The sequence below is a fragment of the Coffea arabica genome, chromosome 7c (assembly GCF_036785885.1).
Source record: "Coffea arabica cultivar ET-39 chromosome 7c, Coffea Arabica ET-39 HiFi, whole genome shotgun sequence".
Taxonomy (NCBI): Eukaryota; Viridiplantae; Streptophyta; class Magnoliopsida; order Gentianales; family Rubiaceae; genus Coffea; species Coffea arabica.
This window is the reverse complement of record NC_092322.1, coordinates 12802899-12830412: the sequence shown is the minus strand read 5'-3', so window position 1 is coordinate 12830412 and position 27514 is coordinate 12802899. Positions and strand designations below refer to the sequence as shown.

General features: G+C 36.0%; 4 protein-coding genes, 2 non-coding genes and 1 pseudogene across 15 annotated transcripts; all 7 read left to right on the top strand.

Moving 5' to 3' along the window:
• Positions 1-2633: 2633 nt before the first annotated feature.
• LOC113702183 (F-box/kelch-repeat protein SKIP6-like) lies at positions 2634-6606 on the top strand. 7 transcript variants are annotated; one of them, XR_003451081.2, is made up of 4 exons: positions 2634-3827; positions 4085-4176; positions 4849-5342; positions 6139-6606. XR_003451081.2 is itself a non-coding variant. In XM_027223247.2 (3 exons), exons 1-2 carry the CDS (start codon positions 2711-2713, stop codon positions 3806-3808), a joined length of 918 nt encoding a protein of 305 aa, XP_027079048.1. In that variant the 5' UTR covers positions 2636-2710; the 3' UTR covers positions 3809-3827; positions 6139-6606. The 7 variants fall into 7 exon arrangements, 2 of the variants coding, with proteins under 2 accessions (XP_027079048.1, XP_027079045.1); XR_003451083.2 differs by having other exon boundaries at positions 4048-4176; XR_011817834.1 differs by lacking the exon at positions 4085-4176.
• On the top strand, positions 4600-4693 carry LOC113702535 (small nucleolar RNA snoR27). Its single transcript, XR_003451179.1, has one exon. It is a non-coding gene; the product is annotated as a small nucleolar RNA snoR27 (small nucleolar RNA).
• LOC113702528 (small nucleolar RNA snoR26) lies at positions 4796-4883 on the top strand. Its single transcript, XR_003451172.1, has one exon. It is a non-coding gene; the product is annotated as a small nucleolar RNA snoR26 (small nucleolar RNA).
• Positions 5210-5291, top strand: LOC113702541 (small nucleolar RNA snoR27; annotated as a pseudogene).
• Positions 6607-8621: 2015 nt separating the features above from the next.
• On the top strand, positions 8622-13702 carry LOC113701213 (uncharacterized). 2 transcript variants are annotated; one of them, XM_027221751.2, is made up of 10 exons: positions 8622-8936; positions 9945-10119; positions 10216-10290; positions 10651-10719; positions 11209-11285; positions 11574-11662; positions 12060-12189; positions 12813-12903; positions 12983-13048; positions 13171-13702. In XM_027221751.2, the coding sequence occupies exons 2-10, from the start codon at positions 10024-10026 to the stop codon at positions 13288-13290; spliced, it is 813 nt and encodes a 270-aa protein (XP_027077552.1). In that variant the 5' UTR covers positions 8622-8936; positions 9945-10023; the 3' UTR covers positions 13291-13702. The 2 variants fall into 2 exon arrangements, with proteins under 2 accessions (XP_027077552.1, XP_027077551.1); XM_027221750.2 differs by having other exon boundaries at positions 8624-8936; positions 9945-10040.
• A 699-nt stretch (positions 13703-14401) lies between these two features.
• On the top strand, positions 14402-20091 carry LOC113702144 (OVARIAN TUMOR DOMAIN-containing deubiquitinating enzyme 5-like). Of its 3 annotated transcripts, XM_027223168.2 has the most exons (4): positions 14402-14534; positions 18641-18752; positions 19078-19562; positions 19668-20091. In XM_027223168.2, the coding sequence occupies exons 2-4, from the start codon at positions 18649-18651 to the stop codon at positions 19952-19954; spliced, it is 876 nt and encodes a 291-aa protein (XP_027078969.1). In that variant the 5' UTR covers positions 14402-14534; positions 18641-18648; the 3' UTR covers positions 19955-20091. The 3 variants fall into 3 exon arrangements, with proteins under 3 accessions (XP_027078969.1, XP_027078968.1, XP_027078970.1); XM_027223167.2 differs by having other exon boundaries at positions 19078-20091; XM_027223169.2 differs by having other exon boundaries at positions 14439-14557; positions 19078-20091.
• Positions 20092-24385: 4294 nt separating this feature from the next.
• Positions 24386-25066, top strand: LOC113702278 (monothiol glutaredoxin-S2-like). The gene has a single exon (XM_027223402.2). The coding sequence runs from the start codon at positions 24492-24494 to the stop codon at positions 24798-24800; it is 309 nt and encodes a 102-aa protein (XP_027079203.1). The 5' UTR covers positions 24386-24491; the 3' UTR covers positions 24801-25066.
• The last annotated feature ends 2448 nt before the right edge of the window (positions 25067-27514 follow it).

Sequence of the window (27514 nt, the reverse complement as noted above, 5' to 3'; positions counted from 1 at the left end):
AGTTTAGGCTTCTTCCTCCCAAATTAACTCCACAAACACCTTGGAAACTACCTTAACTACCACTTTTATGGAGTGGTTTGCAATTTAATCGGTTGGAACTCAAGATTTGGATAAGAAATTGAAGAACAAGATGAAGGCTTTTCTCTCTTCTCTCCTCTCTATGGTTCGGCCAACTTGAGAAAGAAATGAAGATGATTTTGGTCAAAATTTGAGTTTTAGGAAAGTTAAAAACCTTGGTCAAAAGTCCAACTTCCAATCGGGTCGCGACACTTGGCACCTTGAATGTTTTAAACTTATCTTCTTCCTCCCAATGGTTAATCTATCTAGCTAATCTCTAATTATCTCCTAACACCTTGTAAAATAATATTCCTTTACACAAAAATCACCTAATCACCAAAATTTTATCGCATTTACCGCACTAGCGGGTCCCATATCTATAATACACTTCAAACTTAACATGAACCGACTCATACTAGAAAAATGATTTGAAAAACTATATTCACTTATAAAAATATATATAAAGTTAATATATTGAAGGAAAGTATAAAATTGTAGATAAGGAAATAAAATAATGTTTAGAAAATATAAAAATTTTCGGATTCTCACATTTTTAAACTTAAGTTTTTAAAATTGTTCAAAGACTTCAAGTATTATAGGGCTACTAGTTATTTTTTAACAAATAATAGAGCTCAGAAAAAATTTCCTAACAAATAATTTTTTGAAGTGAAAATTTAATTACTATTTTGGTTTTCCAAAAAAACTTTTATATGGTTTTATCTTCGAGTGGAGAAAAATCAATTGAGAAAAAAATGTGAATCCACAATATATATACACACACACACATATTTGATCCATCTATGGAAGAACCATACAATTTTGGTAATTTGTTATTGTTATTATGGATAGGTGTAGTAAAATTGAATAACTAAAGGAGAAAGATTTTAATTAGAATAATCTTATTGAAGAAACATGGGCGTAAAACGGTCAAGCAAGAAAAAGAGATTAGTGATTAGAGCATATGAGCTACAAGACATCTAATAACACAAAGCTGATTAATCAACCTAAATTATAATCACTGGGTTGGCCCAGAAGTCAGGGGAGAAGGGTCCTCAGAGCCCTATCTTATAATCATCTGAAAATTGGGAGTTTTCAGCACGTATGCATAAAATTTTACAGATAGATTGTTCTTGTCTTTTGTGCTTGACATCTTTTCCCTTCCTCTGATGTGCTTTAGGATTTATCCTTCTGGAAAAGCTGGATTGAATGGATCCATGCGTGGTGGTTTCATAGCAAAATTAATTTGCTATTGACTTCTTAATAGCAATGTCATATTTAGCATTTAATTTAAGATTGCTGGTGAAATAGACAGAGACTAACACCTGTGACCCCTTCAGGAGACCAAAAACTGGCAGCTATTGGTATAAAAGTGTCACAGTGGATAGCATACCATGGATTAGCATTGAATGTTGCCACAGATCTGACAGCATTTGGTCAAATTGTCCCTTGCGGTATTCAAGATCGTCAAGTTGGAAGCATAAAGGGTCTGTTGCAGGAACATGTTTCATCTAATCGACGTGGAGCTGAAAGCAAGTATGACATTGATGATAACCAGCTGATTGATATTACTCACAAATCTCTGGTTCAAGAGTTTTGCAAAATTTTTCAAGTTCACCTCCGTCATAAGCCTATCCCAGCAGGAATTGCCTGGGAAAGGCCTGAGGTTTTGCATTCTATAACTGAAAAAGGAGACTAAAAGAACATGAAAGATGCACCAGGTGCTTTCCATTTTGATGTTAAGTATGTCTTACACTCCATTTATGCAGAAAATTTCAAGACTCGGCTTAGTTTTACAGTGTCAGGATTCTTTGATATTCAAATTATCTTTATAGCCAGTTTGTGCAAATCTTTATGGTCTATTGAGAAACTTTCAGAGCATTCTATTCTTTCATTTACAGAGAGATAGGAGTCTAATAAATGGGATGATGAATCTTTTCTGCAAATAGCCATTGGAGCACAAAATTGCGTGACAGAATTTACATGATTCTCAAGGATTGTAATGGCAATACATTTGCACATCTGCAGATGCTCTTGATGACTGCCTGAAATTGAAAGAGTTTGAGTTGGCTAGAATCAGATTTGCTCCAATGCCCGTTCAAGAAGAGAAGCTAACTAGGAACCAGAGTATGATCTAAAATATGCAGTTTACTTGGTAATTACTCCAGCTAAGCACATTACTACTGTCTCGCTGGTTAAAAATCTTGGCAATTCGGTTGGAACTGTTTCCTTGGCAATCTTAGAGTTCAGTTGGATAGATTTTGTTTCCCCGTTGTCAGTTCGAACTTGGAAATCTCAGATTGCGTTTACCCTTTGGCCCCCAACGCTTTGTATACGTCAAATGGCCTTTTTAGAAGATATGTCAATGCGGTATTGCACAATTTTCATTTATTTAATATATAAGAAAATGAAGCATTTCAATTACATAAAATGAGCAATTTTAGTTAAAAAATAATAATAATGACATCAAAATCGAGCATGAATTCTTAAATAAATTAATAATCAAGTCGAGTTTGAATTTAATTTTCAAATTTTTTTTTTAGGTGGTTGCGAATCAATAATTCAACATATAGGCATTTCCAAAGTTTTAGAGTCCCTATACGTATTTAGCTGCAACAACATAGGCATTTCCCAAGTTTCACAGTCCATTGGTTAGATGACCACCACCACCAGTGGCGGCCAGCCGCCACAACCATCGGCCGAACCCCAGCTGATCCCAGACCTCCCAGATGACGTGTCCATCAACTGCCTATCAAGAATCCCCAGATACTATTACCCTAAGCTCTCTCTTGTCTCAAGATCATGGCGCTCCGCCATAACCTCCTCTGCACTCTTCACCACCCGGTCCCTCCTCCATACCACCCAAACCTCTCTCTACCTCAACCTCCGCGTCAACTACTCCTTCCACTGGTACACTCTCCTCTCTAATTGCCATAGCAGAAAAATCCCACAAAAACCCATTTTTCCCCTTCCCCGCATCCCGTGTCAGCCCGTAGGACCTGCGTTCGCCGTCCTAGGCCCGAAAATATACGTAATTGGGGGGTCTATTAACGACATTCCGTTAAATTCGATGTGGGTTTATGATTGTAGGTTTAATAGGTGGGAGCAAGGCCCAAGAATGAAGGTGGGACGGGAGTTCGCTGCGGCCGGGGTTGTTGATGGGAAGATTTATGTTCTAGGTGGTTGTGTTGTGGATAGCTGGGCACGGTCTGTGAACTGGGCCGAGGTTTTTGACCCGGATACTGGGTTGTGGGCCCCGGTGCCGAGCCCTATTGAGGTGAGGGAGAAGTGGATGCACGCGAGCGCGGTGGTGGAGGGGAGAGTTTATGCAATGGCGGATAGAGGTGGGGTGGTGTATGATGTTGGGCTGGGGAAGTGGGGAAACGTGTCAAAAAGGCTTGATTTGGGGTGGAGGGGGCGGGCTGCGGTGGTTCGGGGAGTGTTGTATTGTTATGATTATTTAGGGAAGATCAGAGGGTACGATGTGGAGGAAGATGTTTGGAAGGAGTTGAGGGGTGTAGGGAAAGGGTTGCCTAGGTTTTTATGTGGTGCGACGATGGTGAATTTCGATGGAAGGTTGTGTGTAGTTTGGGAGGGGAAGGGGAGCGGGAAGGAGGTGGAGATAATGTGTGCGGATATTGAAGTTTGGAAGGATGGGGATGGAATGTTGAGCGGAAGGATTTTATGGTCTGACGTGATTCTCACAGTTCCTAATGGAGCTGCGATTGTACATTGTATGGCAGCTGAGTTCTGATGGTGATGTTTGGTGCAGGGTATGGCAATTGTTCTTTGGTGCATATGTTGTTTATAATATTCAGGTTCTTTTATCTTTGAAGCATGTTAGCCATTTAGTTATCTGATTCATTTGTTTGAATGCTTTGTTTTTTATGGGTTTAGCCTTGTACGGTTATACCATGCATGTAAACTTCCCTCTCTCTCGTTCTAATTGAGTAGTCATTAAATATATAGTTATATAAAACTGGTTCGTTGCAGAGAGTGTGAACTTTTACTTCATTCTTTGCGAGGAAAGGGGAAAATAGAGCGCAAATTGGGGGAAAGGCCATTGACGAGGGAACATCCCTGAACCTCTGAAGCACACATAAAAAGGAACAAGCTCGATTGGTTCATTCTATACTTTTTAATTGACTTCCCCCCCTTATTTGATATTAATTGGTCATCTTGCCTAAAATATGCTTTCATATAATTATGGAGCAAAAAATATATGGAATAAAGCCAGCAGCTGAACATGTCCTATACTGTAACAAGGGTTACCCAACAGACTGACTGCCTCCACTTTCATAAGAGTTTAAAAACATTTGATTTTCATGTGCCAAGCAACGTCATTCATCCAATCCCAGAAGACCCAAACTAGTGTTTTATGTCTTTTGTTCTTTTGCCTAACTGTGAAGTCCCGCTGGCATAAATTGTTCTTTTAGGTTCCTCCTCCTTGTTTAGACATTTTAATCATTCATTACTGCTTCTTGAGCTTCTTGCTGGAAAATTTTCTTCTTTTGTATTATCCTATTTGCCTTTGAATTTTTCCTGGAAGGACCGATGATGTAATAAGAAATAAACTGCGTTATCTATCTGCAATTTCCCAAATGGAATTGAAGATTAATTTGTCTTCCTGAGGTCCTGTATGATAATTATCAGTCTAATGGTTTCATAATGCCATTTTTTCAATTTCTTTTTCGATATTGAAGTCTGTACTGGTGGTTTAATTTGTTTTATGATCTGAGGATGAGCATCAGTGATGATATATGACAATTGTTATCCTTGCACTTTGATTACCAGTGAAGAAAACTATGGGGATTGACTCTGAGATGCTGTTCTCCTCATTTCCCACCTCTCTGTTGAGTTATGTACTTTATTTTTGATGTTGTAATCTGGAGATTCTGAGATTCAGTTGAATGGTATACTCACAGTTGTTTTACCCATGTATTCAAAATGGATTAGAGCCAAATTCAACACGAGCATTTTGGATTTGTTTGTTTTTTAAGATATTTTCTCGATTGACAAAATGGCCTTATAATGTGATACTCTGCTACTTTGATGTCCCCATGATGATTGCGCTGCCATTGCTTGAATTTTTTTTTAGATTTAGACAGATTCAATATTTTTTTAACATTGCTGTAGTTTAGTCTTGATTGTCCATTCTGGATCAGTGATGTTAATGTTTTTACTGCGTTATCTATCTGAAATCCAGTTGAGGATAGACTTACTTCCTGAGATCCAGTCCATTTTTTATTGAGCATCATTAATTACCACTCATGGATTATATTGCAAATGTGAGATACTACCCTCCTTGCCTTTTGTTTGTCCCGGGTTTTCTTAACAATCCGGTCCCAGAAGTGAGCATTTGAATTTATCATGAAAGTTCAATTTATACGATTGCTTTTGCTTGTTATATGATGACTTTATAGTATGGAATTGCGTGTGTAGTCAGCTACCTTACACTTTTTCTTTCCCTCTGTTTCAACTCTTAGAATTTTGGTCCTCTTTTATTTTTGAGTCATTCTGTCATGTTGTTACTTGTCCTTGGTGTTCAAAATTTGTTCTTGAAGGTGATAATATCGTATATGTTTTTGCAGCTACTATTTGTAATTTGCAGACGACTATTAAGTGATAAGTCTTAGATGAGAACATATACTCCATTTGAGTTCATTTGTTGGAGCTTTGGTTCATTTTCAAGTCATTTTCTCCCGTTGCCATCTGTCATTGGCATTCACAATTACCTTTAAGGGAATGAGAAATTCTGTTTTGCTTGTGAGGTCATTCATTTCAAAAGGCTGATGATCATTGAAGTGCCAGGCTTCTTTTATGGAACTTTGTTTCCAAAGCTGGTAGCTTCACATCTGTTCTTCTTCCCCTTCATGTAATTTCAAATTTCTTGCTTCTATAGCTAAAATGAATTTTCATCCATTCACTTCCATTACTTATGGTCTGAAAAGGAGGGCTGCCTGAGCACGTGGGGCTTTACTGTTGATCTTCTTGTATGAGAGATGCATTATGATTTTTAGCTTCCTATTTCATTTATCCTGGGTACTTTCGTTGACGACAAAACCATTGTGGTGTTTTTCACAGGATTCTCACTGCAATCGATTTTTCCAACTACTCCAGTTGAGAAGCAGGTGATAAATTGCTCCTTAGCAGAATGATGCTACTGGTAGTTTCTTCTAGCTCAGATTGTGTGACGGAGCAACATTGGGGTAGCCATCCAGCTGCTTCAGATTCTCGAAAGTGCCGAGGTGTATTGCGTAGTCCGAGTCACCACCATCTGGGGTACATTGGCAGATAATTTGCTGGCCAAGTTTGCTACAGCCCATCTGGAAAGTAATCTGTATTTATATTCGGCCGCATTCCCGACACTGTCTAGATTCTGTAATGTTATTATGTGTATATACCATATAGGGTTCATCTGCAGCTGGCAATGTAAGTTGGACCAGTCCTGCTTCTTGTATGTACCTTTCTTTTCCCGTCTGATTTGAAATTAATTTACTGTGCTCGCATAGACCGGTTGGATATCAGATAAAGTTCAGTTCATGTGTTTTATTCGTGTATGGTACTATAAATTCTACTCCCTTGGTTATTGGTTTCAGCATTGTCAAACCTTTCATCTGGATGGAAATCTTGTGCTCTCGTACAACTGCATGTCACTTAGGTTCAAATTCATATGTTTATAGTCATTCTACTTCAAATACAGCTGCATGTTCAGTGATTTTGACCACTGTTGTACATTTCATTCGTAAATCCTGAGCCATATATATACGAGTAACTTCCACAAAAGGTCCTTTTTACAGTGATTATACGAGTGCAGGGATCCTTCTGCTGTGGAGAAAACTAGAAGGGTATGAGCGCCCCATTGGAAATGCAGTATGATCTGCGGATGCATCCTTAGTGACGGTCAAAATGTTTAATTTTTCATGTTTTGACGGTTAATGCCCCTCGAAATGGTGTCTAAAACCTCTGAAAAAACTTCAGACCAACCACTGGTGTTAATCACTTGGCTAAGAAAATACATGATTCATTAGACAAAAGTTGCAACTTTCAAATACTTCTGGATCATGTATAGAAATTACTTTTCTACGCTATAGAATTCTCTTAAAAAACAGCCCATAGTTCAAGTAGGATTTGTCTTATTTTGTGCAAAGAGTAAAAGACAAGCAAATTTCAAATTATGGTGAAGGATAATTTGTCCGAGTCCTATTGCATACAAATAATGGGCAACTAAAACCTAAAGAAAAGTGATTTGGAATCAAGATTTGAAATCTTTATTTTGTGTATTTATCTTTGTATCATTCAACCATTTTCTTTGCAATATCCCCAACATTTTGCACCTTAGATTGTGACACATTTCCCACATTTTGATGTACCCAATGTAGACTACATCATGGTTGTATATACTCTGTGTAAGGGTCCAAACAATCGAACCGAGTCGAATTTCGGCCTAATCGAGTTGAGTCTCGTTCAAATTCAAGTTTGAACTCGACGAGTTTAAAATGTCAAGTTTGAGTTTAAATTTTTTTTTAAAAATAATTATTTTATTTTAAAAATAAAATATTATGGAGATATATATAATTTTATTATTAAAATAAAAAATTATATATATAATCGAATTCGAATCGGTTCGGGAACTAACAAGATTAGTATTTTCAAACTCGAGTTCGACTTGGTCAACTCAAATTTGACTCGAGCTCGATGTTCACCGATCTTGAGTCGAGTTCGGAATTGAGCAACTCGATTCGTTTGCAGCTCTAATTCTGAGTGCAGAAGTTCCTTTTCCAAACAAGATACATATGTTTAATGTCTTTTACAACATTGCCTGATATGGTCCTAAAACCAATCTTCACAGTTTCAGCAGGAAATGTACAGTCATGCCAATGCACATTTATACCAAGGCATTTCCCAAGTTTCAGTCCACCGCTACAGTTTATGCTATAGATATGAAGTATCATAAATTGTTAGTTGGCCCTTTTAGAAGGTCAATGAGATATCATTGCACAATTTTCATTTATTTAGTGCAAGAAAATGAAGCATTTCAATTACAAAAAAAAAAGAAATAATTTTGGTTAAATTTTGATACACTAAAAGTTAGTATAATAACAATAATTGGGTCTGTTTGATTGTCAAGATTTGCCAAAAAAAAAAAATATATATATATACCCTGAATATAATTTTTAACTAACTTTTTATCTCATATAAATTACATTACAAATAATGCTACAGTATTATTTTATATACTTTTTTTTGAATAATTTCCTATCCGGTCAAAGGGATAAAAAATACAATACATTAAGTCGAATTTGAGTTGAATACAATACATTGAATTCGAACTTAAATAAGATAAAAATAATAATTAAATCGAATTTAAATTGAATTTTCAAGAGCTGGACGAGCCTCGAGCTCGAGACCAAATACGCTGCTAACGTATTTTAAGGTACTCAATGCCAGGAATGTCAAGTCCAACCGGTACCTGGGAAATGCCATTCGGGAATTTTTACAAAGTATTATGTCTATCTTTTGCCTTATGGGAGGAGGTCTCTACAGTTAAATCTCAATACATAGGGTCCATATGGGGGGAAAAAAAGACTAGTACATTTGTAACCGTATATTCAAGTCCTCTTGCCAACCTTATCCCCAGACCCCGAGTCCCGGACCAACTTCACGGAAGACAGAAAGAAGGAAAGAAAACCTGAGGAAAACATATGGCTTCCACCTCCGTTTCAACCCTTTATTCCTCTCTGTTTTGCCATTCCCATATTAATTTACAATGTTGGAATAATCGAACATGTTTCAGGCATCCCATGAGTTGGAGGATAAGAGCTTCTTCATCTGCTGCTTCTGGTGTGGACCTCAGCATTCTTGAATCTGCAATTTCCAAGGTTAGTCTTTTGTTCACAGAAATTTGTTTTTCAACCTTTATTTTTCTCCATGCGGGTTTTTCTTATTGTGGATTATTAGTAGTGCATTTTACGGATATAAATGGAAAAATTGTTGTCATCTGAGGTGTTTTTACTAATTTTTGCTTCCATTTTTTTAATTTTAGATAAAATGTGAGCATTGAATTGGTCTGACTTTTCACTTTTGGAGAAATTATTGACTATTATGAGAATCCATATACGGACAAATGGAAAGTTGGCATTTTTGAAACCGATTCAGAGTGAAATCTTCGCAGAATTCTTTTTGGAATGTTCTGCACTGTAAAACCGTAGGCAGCTAAATGGTAACGGTGGTTATGAGAAATTTATTTGAGATTGAGTGAGGATAGGTTATTGCCTTTAGCAGACGACATTTGTTTACAGATTTGCAGGAAAACTAGTTGTACACATCTTAACGTTTGTATGCACATTTAAAACATAGAAAGCACACAAGATTTGCACATGAATAATAATGTCCATCTCTGATTTTCGTACCACTAATATTCACATATTAAATGCTAACGGTTAACTCCTGAGGCCAATCATTGGTCCTGCCACGAATCTGTAACTACTATTAAAAGGCATTTTACTTAGTTTCTTACTAAGTTGTGAAATTGACCAGTGTAAATGTTACTGTATCACAAGATCATTCTTCTCTTATCCCTTCTTTTATTAGGCATATGCAAAACAATTTTAGGGTCTATCACATCACTAGCTATTGATATAGCCTGAAGGCATCTTCAGCAAATTTAACCAAAAACGAGTTCAAGTTTTAAAATTTATGAAGCATTTTTGGACCCGTTAAATGTCCAGATGCAGTTCTTTGCTATGGTATGACAAGTCGCTACTAGGATAAAATGCTTGTGCACATCAATCCTTTCTTTTATCCATTTGATCAGAAAAATATTAGAATTCTGCAATGCCTCAGTTACATTTTGTTTGATATTGTTCTCATCTATTGACATGCTGCAGAAAGAAAGTGATGCAGTTAAAGAAGTACTTGATCAGCTGAGTGAAGTTGGTTGGGCGAAAAGGTGGAGTTCTCAGCCATATGTATCACGCCGTACGGTCAGTCTCAACTGAGAATGAGAAGTTATGGGAAAGTTCTACTCAAGCATTAACATCTTCTACAAATCTGTGCATACATGTACTCTGAAAACATATATTTTATGTTGGTGCCTTAAAATATTCTTTTGTTTTCATCTGCATAAAAATGACAATTGTTCTGAAATTTCTCTCGCAGACATCTCTTCGAGAGTTGACAACCCTTGGGATTAAAAATGCAGAGAACCTTGCAATCCCAAGTGTTAGAAATGATGTAAGTTTGTCATAAAATGCATATTCTCAAACACATCCACTGATTATATAGAAGTGCATATTCAATGCTTAAAAAAGGTCTCAACTTATAAGGCCACCTTGCAGGTCTTAACCGGTTCTGTAGCTCTTCAAGAAATAGAGATATTGGTGTGTCCTATATCTGCATTATCTAAAATAAGAAGAATTTTAATTTGGCTCAGAATTCAAACATAAAACCTTGATGCATTGGCTCTGATGTTTTCTTTGCAGCATTATGTATAATTACTTGAGAAAATGGAGATTATGTTTTCATAATTTTCCTCAAAGAAATTTACAATAGTTCTGATTCATTTTAGTTTAACTAATTCTTCCAGTAGTGCAGGCAGCGTTTCTCTTTACGGTGGTAGGAACAACTGGTTTTTTAGGTGTTCTCACTAGCCAGCTTCCTGGGGTAAGCTTTATGTCCATTGGCATACTTATTTTGTCTACTCCCGAGCATAGATAGATGAATCATGCAGGCAAATATCTTTCTTCTCATCTATATGAGAATCACGCCTTAATCATTGTGTTGGAGCACCCTTCTCTGGTGAACTTAAAGCTACAATAACAGTAAAAAACTGTAATATTGATCTTAAAGCATATGATTAATGATATTACCACTCAAAATGCGACTTATATTAGTAAATGAGTGTTGCCATAAACAATTTTATGCTTTATTAGGTAAATAGGTGCAAAAGCTCTACAAATTGAAGTACATTGTATGAATTTGAGACACTAAGTCACCTCCTTTTTGTTAGATTTCTGCAGTTTTTTGCTTGATTGTCTAGTGATGCATAGTATATGATCATCATCTACTCCAATATGCAGCTAGATATTCTTTACCACCATGTGGAGTTCACTGAAAAGTTTCATCCAATACTTCTACTTTATGCTCTTTCAGGATTGGGGTTTCTTTCTTCCATACTTAATTGGGAGCATCTCTTTAATTGTTCTGGCAGTTGGGAGCGTTTCCCCTGGGTAAGTCATAAGATACATCTTTTCATATGCCTTGATAGATGTGAAGTGTGAAAAGTTAACTTTTCCATGATTGTCTACTGAAGACAAGTGAGATTAGCGAGTAACAGGCACAGAACTTTCACTGTACACCCAACCATCGATAGTACATGCAAAAACACAAAAAAAAAAAAAAAAAAAAGAAGCACAGACACAAGGTCAGAAGACAGGCGTAGTCGTAGAGAGAAGAGAGGGAGTGATAAGAGTGAAGGCAAGTCTTACAGCAAATGCTGATATGTATTCATGATATAGTCTCCTTCAGGCAGCCATTGGTGGGTTTGCATCATTTTTTCCTGATTACCAGGAGAGGATTGCTAGACATGAGGCAGCTCACTTTTTAGGTAACATCTTTTTCAGTATGGCAAATGTAGATCTGCAAATGTAAGGAAGTATTTGTCTATATATTGTTTTATGAAATACCAGACAAAAGGAATCTGAAATGTAAAACTTAATTCACCAAATGCTTTTTTTTTTTTTTGTTTTTTTTTTGGGGGGGGGGGGGAGAGCCTTAAGCCACAATACTCAGTCATAAAGCTTAAGCTGAGATGAGAAATTAAATCCCTCAAGGAATTCTTTTATTTTTGTTGTACGTGACCACAGTGTGGAAGGAGGAGAAAGAGAAGGAGGTGGTCTCCAAATTATGATGAAAGTGGATGCTGTCTCGTACAATTTTGCAAAATATGTGTGTACCCCAAATATTTTGCTTTGGCATGACAAAATTTGCTGTTGAAATTGCAGTTGCCTACTTACTTGGCCTTCCTATCCTTGGGTATTCACTGGATATTGGAAAAGAACATGTCAATCTCATTGATGAAAAACTAGAAAAGCTGATATATAGTGGACAGCTTGATGCCAAAGAACTAGACAGGTATCTTTGTCTTAATACTAGAGCCTGTTGATATAATGGGAAGTGTATTATCTTATTACCATTTCCTCTTTAATATCTAGCCAATGTGATGTTCTTGTTTGAAGAAGAGTCGAAATAACCGTTAAGGCATGTCTATTTCATGTTATACTGTTCCATTCAACTTTTGCAGCAACACTTCAGATCCTAAGTTTATGGTGAAAAAGAATACTAAGAACTGACCTAGTGTTGAAAGTCCTTATTAAATTTTCTTGTATGTAGAAGGGAATCACTTCTTATTGGGGAAAAAATAGGTAATTCAGAATGATACACAATCACAAGGTAATGAACCGGGATTCTCATTCACTGGAGCTTTTGAAAGTTCCTTTTCATGTCAAAACTTGGGTGGATTTATTGGACTGCACCTAAAGGCAATTACCGTCAGTCTCTGAAGTGTCCAATGCCTTCTATTTCTGTCCTCCTAATCTTGAAGAACTTTGGACCAGCTGTGGTTCAAATGGTGGAGAAATAAATCAAAGCTCCTCTGCTTGGATGAATCTGAACCTTCCTATCCCAAAGCTCAACTGAAGTTTTAAGGATAGATTTTTTGAAAGGCTAATAAACTAAACTTTAGTTATGTTTCTCAGGTTAGCAGTAATTGCAATGGCTGGATTGGCAGCAGAGGGACTAACATACGATAAAGTGGTTGGCCAATCTGCTGATCTATTCACTCTTCAGGTCTAAGGATTTCCTGAAAATGCACTTTCCTTGGAAAGATTTCTAGTTACATTGATTTGGCTTCTTCCCCTGCTCTCAGAGATTTATAAATAGGAGCAAGCCACAGCTTAGCAAAGATCAGCAACAAAACCTCACAAGATGGGCAGTAAGTTTATGCAACTGATCACCATAAGCCTGGTCTGATTTATGTGTTTAGTACCAAGTCTTGCAAGCAATGAGCTCATCATTTACTTACCAACACAATTAATCCTGAAAACTACATTGTAGGTACTCTTTTCTGGATCACTGCTTAAGAACAATAAGGCACTTCATGAAGCATTAATCTCTGCAATGTCAAAGAAAGCAACAGTTGTGGAGTGCATAGAAGCAATTGAAACAGCAGGGTGATCAAAACATGAAATTATGGCAGTTTCGTGGAGAAGAACAATCAACATGATTTAAGAATGAGAACAATGCACTTGATCAGTCACAAAGCAGGAATTCATTTCTGACAAGGGATTCAGCATTGAGTCTGAAGAAAATTTGCCACTCTGAGGGCTTTGCCTGAACCTGTTGATTTGTTCTTTTTCTTCTCTCAGATGAACTGAAAGTTGTCATTCAAGAAGTCTAAGATCCTTCAATGCATGTTGGAACTTGGAAGTATGTTTTGGTATCAGACAGTTACGTCAAATTCTTATCTTCCTCTTTAAACTGTACCATATCATTACCTTTTAACTTCTTGGCAATTGTACCAGTGGTCTAGTGGATTAGAAAAAAAAAAAAAAAAAAAAAGGCAACTAGCCATAAAATATTCTGTGTACCTCATATGCTCTAATCACTAATCTCTTTTGCTTGCTTGACCTTTTGACGCCCATGTTTCTTCAATGAGATTATTCTAATTAAAATCTTTCTCCTTTAGTTATTCAATTTTACTACACCTATCCATAATAACAATAACAAATTACCAAAATTATATGGTTCTTCCATAGATGGATCAAATATATGTGTGTGTGTATATATATATACACATAGTGGATTCATGTTTTTTTTTTTTCTCAATTGATTTTTCTCCACTCGAAGATAAAACCATATAAAAGTTTCTTGGAAAACCAAAATAGTAATTAATTTTTCACTTAAAAAATTATTTGTTAGGAAAATTTTTTTGAGCTCTATTATTTGTTAAAAAAATAACTAGTAGGACTATAATACTTGAAGTCTTTGAACAAATTTAAAAACTTAAAGTTTAAAAACACCAATTTGGACCAATTATATGTATATATTTTGTGGATTCAAATTTTTTTCCTCAATTGGTTTTCCTCTGCAGGAAGATAAAGCCATATAAAAGTTTCTTGGACAGCCAAAATAGTAATTAATTTTTCACTTAAATTTATTTGTTAGAAAATTTATTTTTGACCACTATTATTTGTTAGAAAAATAACTTCTAGGACTAGGCTTGAACAATTTAAGAAACTTAGGGTTAAAAACACCAATTTGGACCAATTTGGGCCTCTCCACTCGTAATATGCATATAATCCTATGGCCACATAAAAGTTTCTTCTGTTTTTAGTATTGCCGTGGTCTTTGTCCCGCCTCTGCTCTGCCTATCTCCCTCTTCTTCTTTCGCCGCCGCCGCCCGCCACCGCCACCGCCAGGTTTTTATTTTGTTTTATTTTTGGTCAGTTCTTCACCTCCCGCCTCTTTTCATGGGCTTATTTATTCTACAGTCTTAGATATTTATCGAATTTTCTGTTCTTTTCTATCCGTGGAATTATCATGAAGAAAGCATATTAATTACTGAATTCAGCTGAATGCTTGCCACAACTTGGGTACAATTATAAATTTGGATACCTGTGGAAGTCTGGGAATCTTGTTTAATTTTTCTTTTCCTTTTTTTTTCCTGGTTGTAGCGTGGAGGGGTACAAGGTGAACGCATGAGTGAGAATTGTGGACTAGCTATTGAATGAAGTTTGCCTTTTGATATCTTTGAGTAGTTCCTCTATTATGTACTGTGTTTTGTCTTAATTTAGGTTGGGGGGGGGGGGTAAATTTTTTTTTTTTTTTTTTGGTTTTTTGGCTGTTCAGCAGTTTGTTACTGAGGTTTGTCCTCTCTGTGTATGATGCGTTCTCTTATCAAATAAAGTTACATTTGTGCTCAAAATAAAAGAAAAAGTTGATGATTAAATAGAAATTGAATCGGTGCTGTCAAAGTTTGATTTTTGTGTTAATAATTTTGGTTTTGTTCCAGTTTATGCACTCCACTTGCACTTGAGATTGGAAAGAAACTAAACTAATAATGAGATTGAAGAGATGGGTAGTTGAGGGTTATGAAATTATTGAAGAATTTGCTACGAATAATTAGGCGTATTCCAGTGAAGTATGAGTTGTTTTTTAAGTTAATATGAGGTCTTAATTTACATGATTCACAAGGGCTTTATCAAGGTTTACTAAAAACCCATTTAGGATAGCTGGTCATTTTTTGGACTAATTGAGAAGTGAGGATGTTGGCAAAGAATGTTTACTTTTATAACATTTGTCGGTGGAAGAGTAGTGCTGAATTGTTACTGGCAACACGTATGGAAGAAATCATTCATTCGGTAGAGTGCAGATTGATTCAAGTCTATTTGCATTTGATTTATAGTGGACAAACCTTTCTTTGCTTGCCCAGCTGCACCTTTTTATGCACTTTGTTTTCAAGTTTAGGGTTTTTGGATGTTTTATCCATATTCAATTAGGTTCCTTTAATAATGCAAAGCAATAAGCGATGCTTGTTTATTTAAGTGCTAACACTTTAAACGAAGTCTTGAGTAGTGTTTGTTGTTGGCTGGAAGCACTGCTTGAGGTTGTCTTAACCTGGTCTTGTGAGTCATTTAGTTTCACCACCAGGACCAGAGAGATCCACCAATTATGTTGGCAGTTGGTCTCAGGAAAGGGTGGTCAGAAGGCCCCTAGTGCAGTGTCTTAGAGCAGCTTAGGATGATAAAGTCAATAGATGCTGCTTGTGTCTGAATTCAAACAGGAAATTAGAACTAAGCAAGGGCATAAATAAAATGCAGAGAGTGTAATAGGGGCGATGGAAGAAGTTATGGTAGTTGATTCTCTTACTTGTTGATCATCAAAATAATCAAAGCCAGTTTATAAGGCAGACCATAGGAGCCCTAAATATTTGATCTCTTTCTCATTCTTCTAAACCATGACGTGTGTTGTCAATGCCGTAGAATGTTAGATTCATGGAGAAAAATGCTTAGTCGTAAGAAGGACGTGCTTGTTATAGGTGAATTAAACTTACATCTCAATTGTTCTAAAATCAATGCAAGCTAAATACTGAAGAAGATTATAGGAATTATAGTGGAAAATGAGGGGATCAGAAGTATGTGTATTTTTATGCATGTAAATTTGCAAGCTTTGACTTAATCTGATCTACATTTAGTTACTTTTGGGTTGTTATCACTCAGAAATCATAAAGAAGCTTAGGGTTTTATGTGCCAATAGTAGAAACTCTGAGACCACAATAAGATGAGCTTAAAACTGAGAAACGGCATAAATTTTTTTAATTGTATAACATTCTTCTCTTGAAAGGAAATAAATGAAAAGGAATAGGACTGCTTTAGTACTTTTCTACGCTGATAGTTATCACCCAATACTTTTCATGCCAGTAAGTCATGATCTGGTTAATGAGATTTGTGGTGTTCTGTTATCAAGCCTTTACTTTTGGTTATATTATTGTGTGACATTTTCCAATTATATGGCTTTATTGATGGGTGTTCCTTCCCTTGAATCTTTTGATGTTGAGATTACAATATGGCCTATCCTCACTGGACGTAAACTGGAAAACTGAAGTTAAAGTCTTTAGTGAAAGGGGACCTTTTAATCTATTGAGCGTTTCTATGGCCTTGAAATGTGTAAAGGTCAAAATTTAAGTCTAGACTAGGAGTGTGCAAAATCGAAAAATTCTGATTTACCGACCGATTTCGAATTGAATTCGGAATTTCGAATTTGGTAATTCGGAATTCAAATCGGCATTTCCGATTTCAAATTAGTCGAAATCGGATCGAATTCGATAATATAGTTTTTGAAATTGGTAGTTCCGATTTCGAATTGGAATTTCGAATGCGGAATTCGAAAGCGGAAAACTAATTTCAAATTCGTTTTATAATATTTATATATATATAATATAATAGAATATTTTTTTACAATATATGTAATATAAAATTTATATTATATAACATAATAACAAATTAACAATAATACGTTATACATCTAACAATTAACAAAGTTACAAAACAACCTCCAAAAAGGACAAAAAAGCAAAACCTAATCTGTTAAGCACTTAAGCTCCAGTCTTCGGTCTTCCTTCCTTCCTCCCCCGCTAGTCTACCAGTCTCACAACTCTCACCTTCCTTCCTCCGCCGAGTCCGCCACCAGTCTACCAGTCTTCAGTCGAGAAGGAGCTCAACTATGAGCCTTCAGCCTTCAGCTTGCCTACTTTCTCAGGTTTCATCTTCACTCTCTCTCACTCTAGTCCTTCATCTTCAAGCCATCAAGCTAGCCATCATCAGCCCGACAGTCTTCATCTTCAAGCCATCATCAGCCTTCATCTTCAAGGACAAATTGATGTACGCTGGTGATTTTACTTAATAGGGGCTATGCTATAATTGTTATTAATTTGTGTTTCTAGTTTATTTTTCTTAGGCATTTCATCAAACAGCTTGTGAGTATTCTAGTAGTTGCGAAATTTCAATAAAAGCAATATCTTTTAAGAAGGTGATCTAAAAATTAGTCAATTTTGGTAGTTTTGGTCTTATTTCAGTTTCCCAAATGCAGTTTATTGGAACATATGTGCCTGCTATTTTATTCTCGTGGATTGGAATGGTTGTATTAGTATTGTAATAAATGGACTCTGTATAAGTTACTGCTACTGCCACTGCTATTGCCACCGTTAGTTGTTGCCTTCCCAGGTCTCAGGGTGGAGTTCGATTGGCCATGTTCCTCAATCGACCTTTTGGCCGTTCTCAAGATGATTTCCTTGCAGCAACTTGATTGTGTTGGTTCCATTTTGAACCAACTGCTAGATTTAATTTAACCAAAGATGCATCTGCACAGCCAGCCTTCGTAGAATCTGTAGTCATCAGAATATGAAACTGATCATTTAATATTTCTGCTTGCCACTGCCGGTGTTGCCTGTATTGTGATGCAGACTTGCGAGAAGTTATTAAAAAAAAAATTGGAAAACAGGCTTTTGAATTTGACGAATTCGGAAGTTCCGAATTCGGTAAATTCCGAATTGAATTCGGAATCGAATTCGAAATCGGAATTGGCCAATTCGAATTTGAATTCGGTCGGCAATTCACATGTCAAAATTTCAAAAACTTCCGATTTCAAACTTCCGATTTACCGATTTCGAATTCGTTGCACACCCCTGGTCTAGACTATGAACTAAATGTGCAATAGTTGCATGTTCTTGTAGGTTTAAGAATTCTTGATTTAAGGCGCGTTGACCTCTGTTAACCTGACTGCCATTTGAGCATGTCCAGATGAAAAGAACGAAGTATATACATGGGCCATTACACCCAGTTACTACTACTTGTTGGATCTTTCGTGATATTTCATTCCTTGCCCTTAGCTTATTTAAGACATGAAGGAAGGATACATCATAATAATCAAGTGACAAATGTCTCTTTCATTTCACAATGCAAAATTATAGTCATCGAAATGTGATGCTTGCCTGACATGCCAATATTGCTGTCCTGTTTAATCTCAGAGTTGCAAATGGAGGATGGACCTGAGGTGGTGGGTAAGCCTTCCGAGGAGATTTTAGAAGACACACCTGTGAAGAAGGAAGAAAGCCTTGAGGAGATGCTTTCTAGGCATAGGTGGTGTAATGTTTGTCTAGACTTTATCAGTTCTCTAATTTTGAATATGGTGTACCACTGTTGATTCAGTTATCTCTCCCCCTTCTCTCTCTCTATCTCTGTCTAACAATTCTACATTCTTAGATGTTTTATGTTAATTGCCATTGATATATAGTTTGAAAGTGAATGGATTTGCATTGGGAACTTCTACAACAATTTCCTGAATTAAAGAAAAGAATATTAAAGCTTTAGTAATTGATAACCTATTTTGAAACAGATAAGTAGAACCACCGTGTTTTGAATTGGTTACCGTGAATAAAAGCATTTTAATTCATGTATACTGCAGGAAAGAGATCTCCCAATTACAAAATAAGGAAGTGGGATTGAAAAAGGCAGCTGCTAAGGGCAGCAAGGCTGAACAGAAAGCTAAGAAGAAAGAAGTGGAGCAAGAGATATCCAATCTATCAGCAAAACTCAAAGAAAGACATGCAGAAGAACTGGCTTCTGCAGGTTATGGCAGCAGCAACAAGAAAGAGAAAGGAGATCTTGACAATTTGGTTAAGGCCATTGCTGGAGTTTCAGTGACCAATCAAACTGAGAAATCAAAACCAAGCAAAAGTGTTCAGAGGCGTGAGAAAAGAGCTCAACAAGAAGCAGCCAGAGAGCAAAGAATACGAGAAGAGCAGTGTAACATTGTCAGTGAGAGAGTTGCAGAAAATGAGAGGTTAGAAAAGAAACTTGAGCCACTTGGATTGGTCATTAATGAAATGAAGCCAGATGGGCATTGTCTTTACCGAGCTGTTGAGGATCAGCTCGCCCTCCAGGCTGGAGGTACCTCTCCTTATACTTTCCAGGAACTTCGGCAAATGGTTGCATCATATATGAGGAATCATGCATCTGAATTCCTGCCCTTTTTCCTCTCTGAGAATATGGCAGATGGAGAATCCACTGATACCCTTGCAGAGAAGTTTGAGAATTATTGTACAGAAGTGGAATCAACGGCAGCATGGGGAGGACAGTTGGAACTTGGTGCTCTAACTCATTGCCTGAAGAAACATATCATGATATTTTCTGGATCCTTCCCTGATGTGGAGATGGGAAATGAGTACAAATTTGTAGGTGGAAATGGCTTATCCAATAAAAGTATTATGCTGTCATACCATAGGCATGCATTTGGGCTTGGTGAGCATTATAACTCCGTCATTCCAACTTCAGTTCAATAGGGATGACTGATCCTTTGTCAAAATGTAGTGTTTGTGACGTCGATGTTGCTGAAAACATGTATCAAATTTGGGCCTGAAGCAACAATTTTGTTCTCTTTTTACATTGTAATGTTAGACATGACATTGCTTGTCCTTTACTTTTTCCTTCTTTATTTTTTTTTTCAAGTAAGTTATTTCGACTCTGCTGATAGATTTATATGATTAATGATTTCTATACATATATCTTCTTTTTCTGCAACAAGTCTTGTGCATGTAGTTCCGTGAATTTTTTGATCTGTTCTGTTTTTAAATGTGATGATCTTTGTTTCAAGCTCTTATAGGTGAATGGATAAGTTCACCTGAACTGCCGTCAATTGTTTCTATTCGCTGATCCAACTAAATTTCTTGCCTGTCATGAAATTTGAGATCCTTGGAACAAAATTTCTGAGAATGGTCTGTAGCAACTTCTAAGATCTGCGTTTTCAGAATAAACGCTTCAGTAAACAGATGGAAAATGCATGAGCTGCAGCCTGCTGGTGGAGATCTTCATCATCTAGTTTATCCTCTTCTGTGGCTTACCTGCACTTCCATGTCCGTTTCGATGTGTGCTCAGTAGCTTTGCTTGTGTCTTTGCTAAAACATCTCATCTTGTTAATCATTACTTCCTCCGTCCATTGAAAATATTATGCTTTCTATTTTGAGAAATGGATGTCTCAAAATGTTTGTTATTTTAGTATAGTCAAAGTTACTTTTAATCCCCTTTTTTTTTTTTTTTTTTTTAATGTTATTCCCACCTTTGTTCATGTTTCATACTAAATTCAAATTTAAAATTTGTATTTTAGAGAGTACAAATTCATTGACATCATCATGAAGCTATTATTCTTAAAAAGTTGAAATTTTGAAATGCGATAAACAATTTGGGATAGTGGTTTGTTTTATAGAGATGTAAGAAGTGGCTGATTGATTGAAAATTTCTGTTTTTCATATCTTAAAAGAGAATTATAGGCAAACTTTTGATAGCACAGCACTGTGCATGGATTATTCTTTTCCTTTTTGGATCTTGATGCCGTTAATTTTTATCTACCTGAAACTTTTGAAATTTAATTAGTTTCATGTTAATTAATATGGTGCGGGAATGTGCTACATGTCATTGGCTATTACTGTTGGTTTTGCTCCAAATTTTCTAATTTCCTGTGGTTATGGCCATATGGAGTTGAAACATTAGATAATCCACTTCGTGTGGTCAAATCATCTGCTTTAAAGGTCACAACCCCATCCCTCCTCCTACGATATTTTTCTCAATTTCATTTGATTTGTTGTATGTTCTATTAGGCGATGCATGCTTGAACTTTTGCTGTAATTTACTTGGGGAAATGCCAATATCAAAATGCATAAATTGTTTCAAAATACATATTGTTTAAGGGAAAATGCCAGTTGTCATCCCTAAACCTTGGGTCATGGATACATTTTGTTCTCAAACTTTCTGGCATAACACATTTAGTATCTGAACTATCAATTTTTGGCCAATTTCATCCTCAAACAAGAAATTGATCAATTTGAATGGAAATTGAAATTGGGAGAGTAAAAATAGCCATCCTATTTTGCTAATTTTAAGTCATGCAAGGCTTTTCAGTCAAGAGGTTCATATTCGTCAGGTGTCTAATTTCCGTTCAAATTACTAATTAGTTTCCCATTTGAGGATAAAATTGGTTAAAAATTTGAGGAAGAAATGTGTCCATAAGTCAAAATTTAGGGATGAAAATAGGTATTTTTCCTATTGTTTAATGTACTTCGAAATAAAGCAAGCATCTTCTTAAATTCCTCAAGCTTTACTTCGTGGTTGATTATGGATGATTGATCGTAAAAAAGGATCCAAGATTTCCAAAGTATGCAAGACATTGAAATGAAAGGAGAATTTTTTTGCAGAACAAACTTCAAAAGTGGAAATTATCTGTAGTATTCTAGCTTGTAATATAAGATACAATCTTATGTCCCACGTTTTGTCACCTTTTTCTTCCACCATTTCAGTCTTTAATTTCTTGACGGAGGGTACCAACCATCTTTTGATTCTCTTCTACTTTTTTTTTTTTTTTTTTTTTTAAATACGGGGAGTATTCCAATTTTACCAGACTAATTTTCCTGCATCGGTGCATCCCGCCTCTCAAGGATGTACAAGTAGCGATAGAGAGGTGACTCGAACATACGACTTCGGGACCTAACTAGGCTACCCGAAACCATTCGAGCCAATTCAAGGGTTGATTCTCTTCTACTAACTCGAGGAGAATTGCTGTCATTTGCACTCTCAAATCAAAGATAAGAATGCAAGTTGCTGTTGGCACTGTGACGCGACTTTCTGATGTTAGAATGTCAAGTGTTGGATGCTGGGGCTCGACAATGCGGATTTTGTTCTTGAGAGAAAAAAAAAAAAAGAAAACAATTATTTGATCAATTTTAAGATGCTCAGGAATAACAGAACAAATGTGTTACTTTATATTTTTGAGTAAATCTTATGTGTAAGTATCAATAATGTATGTAATATTACAGTTAGATACATAAAATATATGTAAAAAATGGATTTCAAATTCAAATTTAGATAAATTATCACATATACTATCAGCATATATTATATTTTATCAGGCTCGAGGGTTTAAAGTGAAATCTGGTGCTTGAGATAATTTATTTGTGTTCTTTATGGTGGCTGGTCTATATATTTGGAAAATTTGGAAATGAATATCTGTTGCACTCATCCAAATTGCCTAAGGTCAAAATTGTAGTCTAACAAAATTTTTTAACAGAGTGGAGGTGGATTTGATAAAAGCTCCATCCTTGGCCCCTTAACCTTATTTCAAAAAGTTCAAGAACTGATTATTAGCTTCATTAAGTCTCGTTACGGTGAATTATAAAGAAACACTTGTTACACAAATATTTTCAACAGAAGCTTTTTTTTTTTTTTTTTTGGTCAAACAAACAAAAGTTGTTTTTAAGTTACCAAAACTTGGGCAGCTTAAGTTACGAAAAATTAGTTACCGAAAATATTTTTACTGCTTAAAAGCTTTTTTTTTTTTTTTGGGGTAAATGCACCGCAACTCCAAGTGAACCTAAATGTCAAAGGGTATCTGATATGATGGGAAAGAAAACATAGTTGGATCCAGGTTGTTTAAGCCATTTGTCATGCGGAGAAAATCGAGAAAGCATCTTCTTTTGTGACAGAGAACAATAATATGGAGAATCTGCTATCCTCCAAAGTCCTTCTCGGTACCTTCTTCTTCGTTTTGTACGGATTTCGATACCATGCTCATAAATGGCTTGGTTAAGGAATGTATGCTGTTTCTTGAAAAAGATGGGTGCCAAATTATCCGATCTTATCATGATTTTCTTTTTCGTTTCTTTTGGAGAGGGGGATTCCTTCTTGTTAGTAATCGAGGGCTGAATCAACTGGTAAACAATGGTTTCTTTTTTCTCTTTTGATCAGTGGTCTAAGCTGTATAAAAAAGATAGAATAAAGGTAGCATTAGTACCTGATAGGGAATCCCTCCCCTGCACCACACAGTTGAAGGAATAATGTTCTGAGAAGTCCATCTCTCGTTTCATCTTCTCTGGCCACTTTTGTACTATTGACATTGCCCAAAAAGGGATTTGGCTTTTGAGAACAACATAGGGGTAAATTGAATTTGTCAACTTACACAATTGAATTGGCAGTCATACCAAACATATATGAATTTATAGTAATTGAGTATCATAAGAAGAATTACAGGAGCTGAATGTGTGCTTGGTCCTACTTCAAGTTCACTCATGCTAATATGTGCTTGTATTGCATACAACTATTATATTCCTATGTGGAAATATACATTGGATCAATTATTAAGGGCGGATTAATTATTCACAAAAAAGTTGAATGTGTTCGAGTTCTGCTACAAATGTGAGAGGGTTGTCTTGGTGTATAATATATGTGAGTACTTTTATAAGCCATCGATGGTCCTGGAGGCATGCTAGGACTCTTGGTTGTGACCAGAACCATTAAAAAAAAAAGGTTCATATTTATTTTTGGTCATGCTCTCCAGGAAGAAAACGAAGAAAGCTCAAATAATAAAAAAAAAAAATCCTTGTACAATACTGATATTTTCCCCCAAATTTGACGTATGTATGGAATCCAAGAGCCGTACTACGTCCGCACAAAGCATCAAGTAAAGGCAAAAGATTCTTACTTGCTTATCTATCACCTACCGCTCTCCATTTTCTGCATGAGCAACCGATGCAAGGATGCTAATGCAACTTGTGATACTCTATAGGAAGGAATACACATCAATCCTTTTCTCATGTACCTGCTGATATGAACCCCAACGCATCAACTTTCCAAGCAAAATCTTGCGGCCCTTTTGCTATTTTGTGAAGAAAAATGTTATAAATCTTCCATCACTAGCCCGGAGCCAGCCAGCCCTCTATATATACCTTCAAGCACTTCAGGCCTTCACACAAAGCAAGCCCTCAAACTTCCTCTGAAGTAAAATACTAGAGCACATCATTTAGCCCAGGACTTCACATTTTTGCCAAAAGTAGAATGGATATAGTGAAGAGATTGGGTTCAGAAAAGCCAGTGGTGATCTTCAGCAAGAGCAACTGCTGCATATCCCATGCTATTCACATGTTGATATGCAGCTTCGGGGCAAATCCCACGGTTTATGAGCTTGATCAATATCCAGAAGGAAGGGACATTGAGAATGCATTGCTAGCATTAGGATGCCATCCAACTGTTCCTGCTGTTTTCATAGGGAAACTACTTGTTGGTGGTTCTGATGAGGTTATGAACCTAAATGTTCAGGGCAAGTTGAAGCCACTGCTTATCAAGGCCAATGCAATATGGATGTAGAAGTCACATATAGAATTTACCATCGAACTGAAACTTTTCTTTCTTGTTTTGTCTTTTAATTGAAGAAAGCCATCTAAAGGCAAATGTAGGTTTAGCATGCACTCCTACCAGTCTTGTTAAGTTTCAGTATTAACCGGTTTTGAGTCTTTAAAATGTTATAGTGGTCATGGTAACTCATATTTAGGAGTCCATGCCACTTGATCGATCCTTGTTTCTGTGACGTTTTAGTTCTAAAGTGACAATGGAAAAGAATTGAGTTCAGCCAATTTTTATCTTCTCTCGTACTTTTGCTTTGCTAATTAATTGATTAAACTTTACCAAGTTCTTTAGATTTACAGTGTCATGGAGAAGAAATGGTTTAGTTATAAGTTATGTTCTCATATTTTTGCTATTTGAGAGAAATGGTTACTTAAAACCTGAAAGGATAGGGCATATTTTTCCCTAGCAATGATACATCAAGTTCAGCTCTTATTGCTGTCAATTGAACAGTCAATTCCAGTTTCCTCTTTAGAGATACTAAGTCCACTAATAAACTCCAGCCATTTTCAACTCTTAATTGCTGTGAATCCCTCCGCCCCATACACCTTTTTTGGTCACTAAAGGTCAAGAATGGAACCCAAAAAAAAAAAGGAAAAATGAAAACTTTGGGCTCCACTTATTTGTGGAATTGGTGAGAAAAGCACATTGCTACAAGTGGTGCACATTTTTCCAAAGCTGATTTGTAGAGAAAGTTTAAAAATCAAGCACTTTTTTTGGGAAAGGTTAAATAATTAATAACCATTTTAGTTATGAACGATGCCAGCCTTGTGATAGGCTAAAGTTCCAAGAGGATAAATGTTATGTGTCTAAGTTGCAATAGTGGTAATCAAATACCTTTTCTTTTGTGGGGGGGGGGGGGGGGGGGGGGGGGTTGGGGGGATTATTTATATTATTTTTCTCATAAAAAATTAGGTTTATACGTACCCCCGAGTTTGACTAAATGTAAACTTGACAAATTTTAATAATAAATAATCTCAACACGCTCCACGTTTGTAGTATAATGGATTGGTTTGAGTTTTTGATTTAAATTTTTGAATAAATTTATATACACTGACAGTGTATACACTATCACGATTGGATATATGACACATATACAATATTTGAGTTTCAAATTCAAATTCGAATTATGTGTCATGCATCTAATAGTGAAAGTGTATACACTGTTAGTGTATAGAAGATTAATCCTAAACTTTTGTTGTGTTTGCATCGCCTTGCTAGCTAGACTCTGAATGTTCCCTTCTGTCCCTTGACCTTCTTTGAAATTATTGGGATAAACTAATTTTCACTAAGGGCTTCATCCCTTTCATTTTGTGAATAATGATCTTCTTCATTGTTATCATTATTGGCACTTTGTGAAATGCTGGAATAATTACCAACCAGATTCATTTGCCATAAATCATTAGTCAACAAAAAAGGATCCACCTGAGAGTTACTGCAAGCACCCTCATCAGACCTAACCTACACGAGAGATGCATCAGAAATATTTGATCCCAACCCAGTATCAATCAAAACCATAAGACTATACATCATGGAGCAAAGGAGGAGATTGAACATGATTCACATGATCGTCAACTGAAATATTTATAGAATGAGAGATATTAACCACAATTTTGCTCAGGACACCAGATTCCATATCAACATTAGCATTAACAAGAGCACTCGAAGACTCAATATCCATATATTTGTTTGTTTTTAATTCAATCTAGGGAGATTTCAAGCCTTAAAAAAAAAAACAAAATAAAATGGAGAGTTTGAGAGTCGAATTAAAAATTTCGTGATCATATGGTTAATGTAGGTATTGGGGTCAACGTGGATTTTGTTCCAATAGTGAACATGAATTTAAATCTACACTATACCTATCTTTTACGGGTCTCAAGGTTAACTGTTTAACAAGGTGGAAAATTCATATATAAGAGTTCAATCACAAGACAGTGGATATCATATACCGTCAAGGAACTTTTTTTTTTTTTTTTTTTTTTTTTCTTGTTTGAGAATAGGCTTCAATTTGCAATGCAAGCATTTTGTTATGAATTGTTTTTTCTTTTACTGTCATTGTAAAAGCTTTTTTACAAAAACGTGGATGCATGATAGAGTTTGCAAAAGGGAGATTTCAAATTCGATAAAGAGTTGCATCTAAATCTGTTAATATAAAATAAATCATTACACTGACAATAATGTATTAAAAATTAATCTTTGTTTTTTCCCCATTTCATTCTTCTCCTTGTTTAGTTCTTAAGAACAGATTTGATCAACTTTAAGATGCTCAAAATCAAAATATTAAGATTTGTACCTTATGCATGACAGCATGAGGGCTTCATCCTCAGCCCTTTAATCTAATTTCCAAAAAGCTTACAGAACCGACCTTTAGCTCCATTAAGCATCTACATGTATGATCAAGGAATATATGATAAGAGGGCAAAGACAATATGATCATGTGGAGAAAATCAAGAAAGCATATTCTTAGCTATAAAGAAGAAAATTGCTTAAAAGGGAGAATCTGCTACAGTTTGGAGCCATTAATCTTGATACCTTCTTCGTCCTTTTTGCACGGATCAATTAGGTGCTCATCATTCATGGTTAATGATTTACCCGAAGATTGTGTGCTGTTTCTTGAAATGGATGGGTGGAGAATTAGCTTGTTCTATTGTAGGTCATTTTCTGGATCAGCTTTATCA

What these genes read in the sequence shown, in the direction of transcription:
- LOC113702183 (XM_027223244.2), top strand. Translation starts at nt 2,711, where the DNA reads ATGACCACCACCACCAGTGGCGGCCAGCCGCCACAACCATCGGCCGAA.
- LOC113701213 (XM_027221750.2), top strand. Translation starts at nt 8,760, where the DNA reads ATGGCTTCCACCTCCGTTTCAACCCTTTATTCCTCTCTGTTTTGCCAT. An exon ending in GTTGGGAGCGTTTCCCCTGG is followed by an intron (nt 11,286 to 11,573) that starts GTAAGTCATAAG and finishes TTCATGATATAG; the next exon opens with TCTCCTTCAGGCAGCCATTG. An exon ending in TGAGGCAGCTCACTTTTTAG is followed by an intron (nt 11,663 to 12,059) that starts GTAACATCTTTT and finishes TTGAAATTGCAG; the next exon opens with TTGCCTACTTACTTGGCCTT.
- LOC113702144 (XM_027223167.2), top strand. Translation starts at nt 18,649, where the DNA reads ATGGAGGATGGACCTGAGGTGGTGGGTAAGCCTTCCGAGGAGATTTTA. An exon ending in GAGATGCTTTCTAGGCATAG is followed by an intron (nt 18,753 to 19,077) that starts GTGGTGTAATGT and finishes TGTATACTGCAG; the next exon opens with GAAAGAGATCTCCCAATTAC.
- LOC113702278 (XM_027223402.2), top strand. Translation starts at nt 24,492, where the DNA reads ATGGATATAGTGAAGAGATTGGGTTCAGAAAAGCCAGTGGTGATCTTC.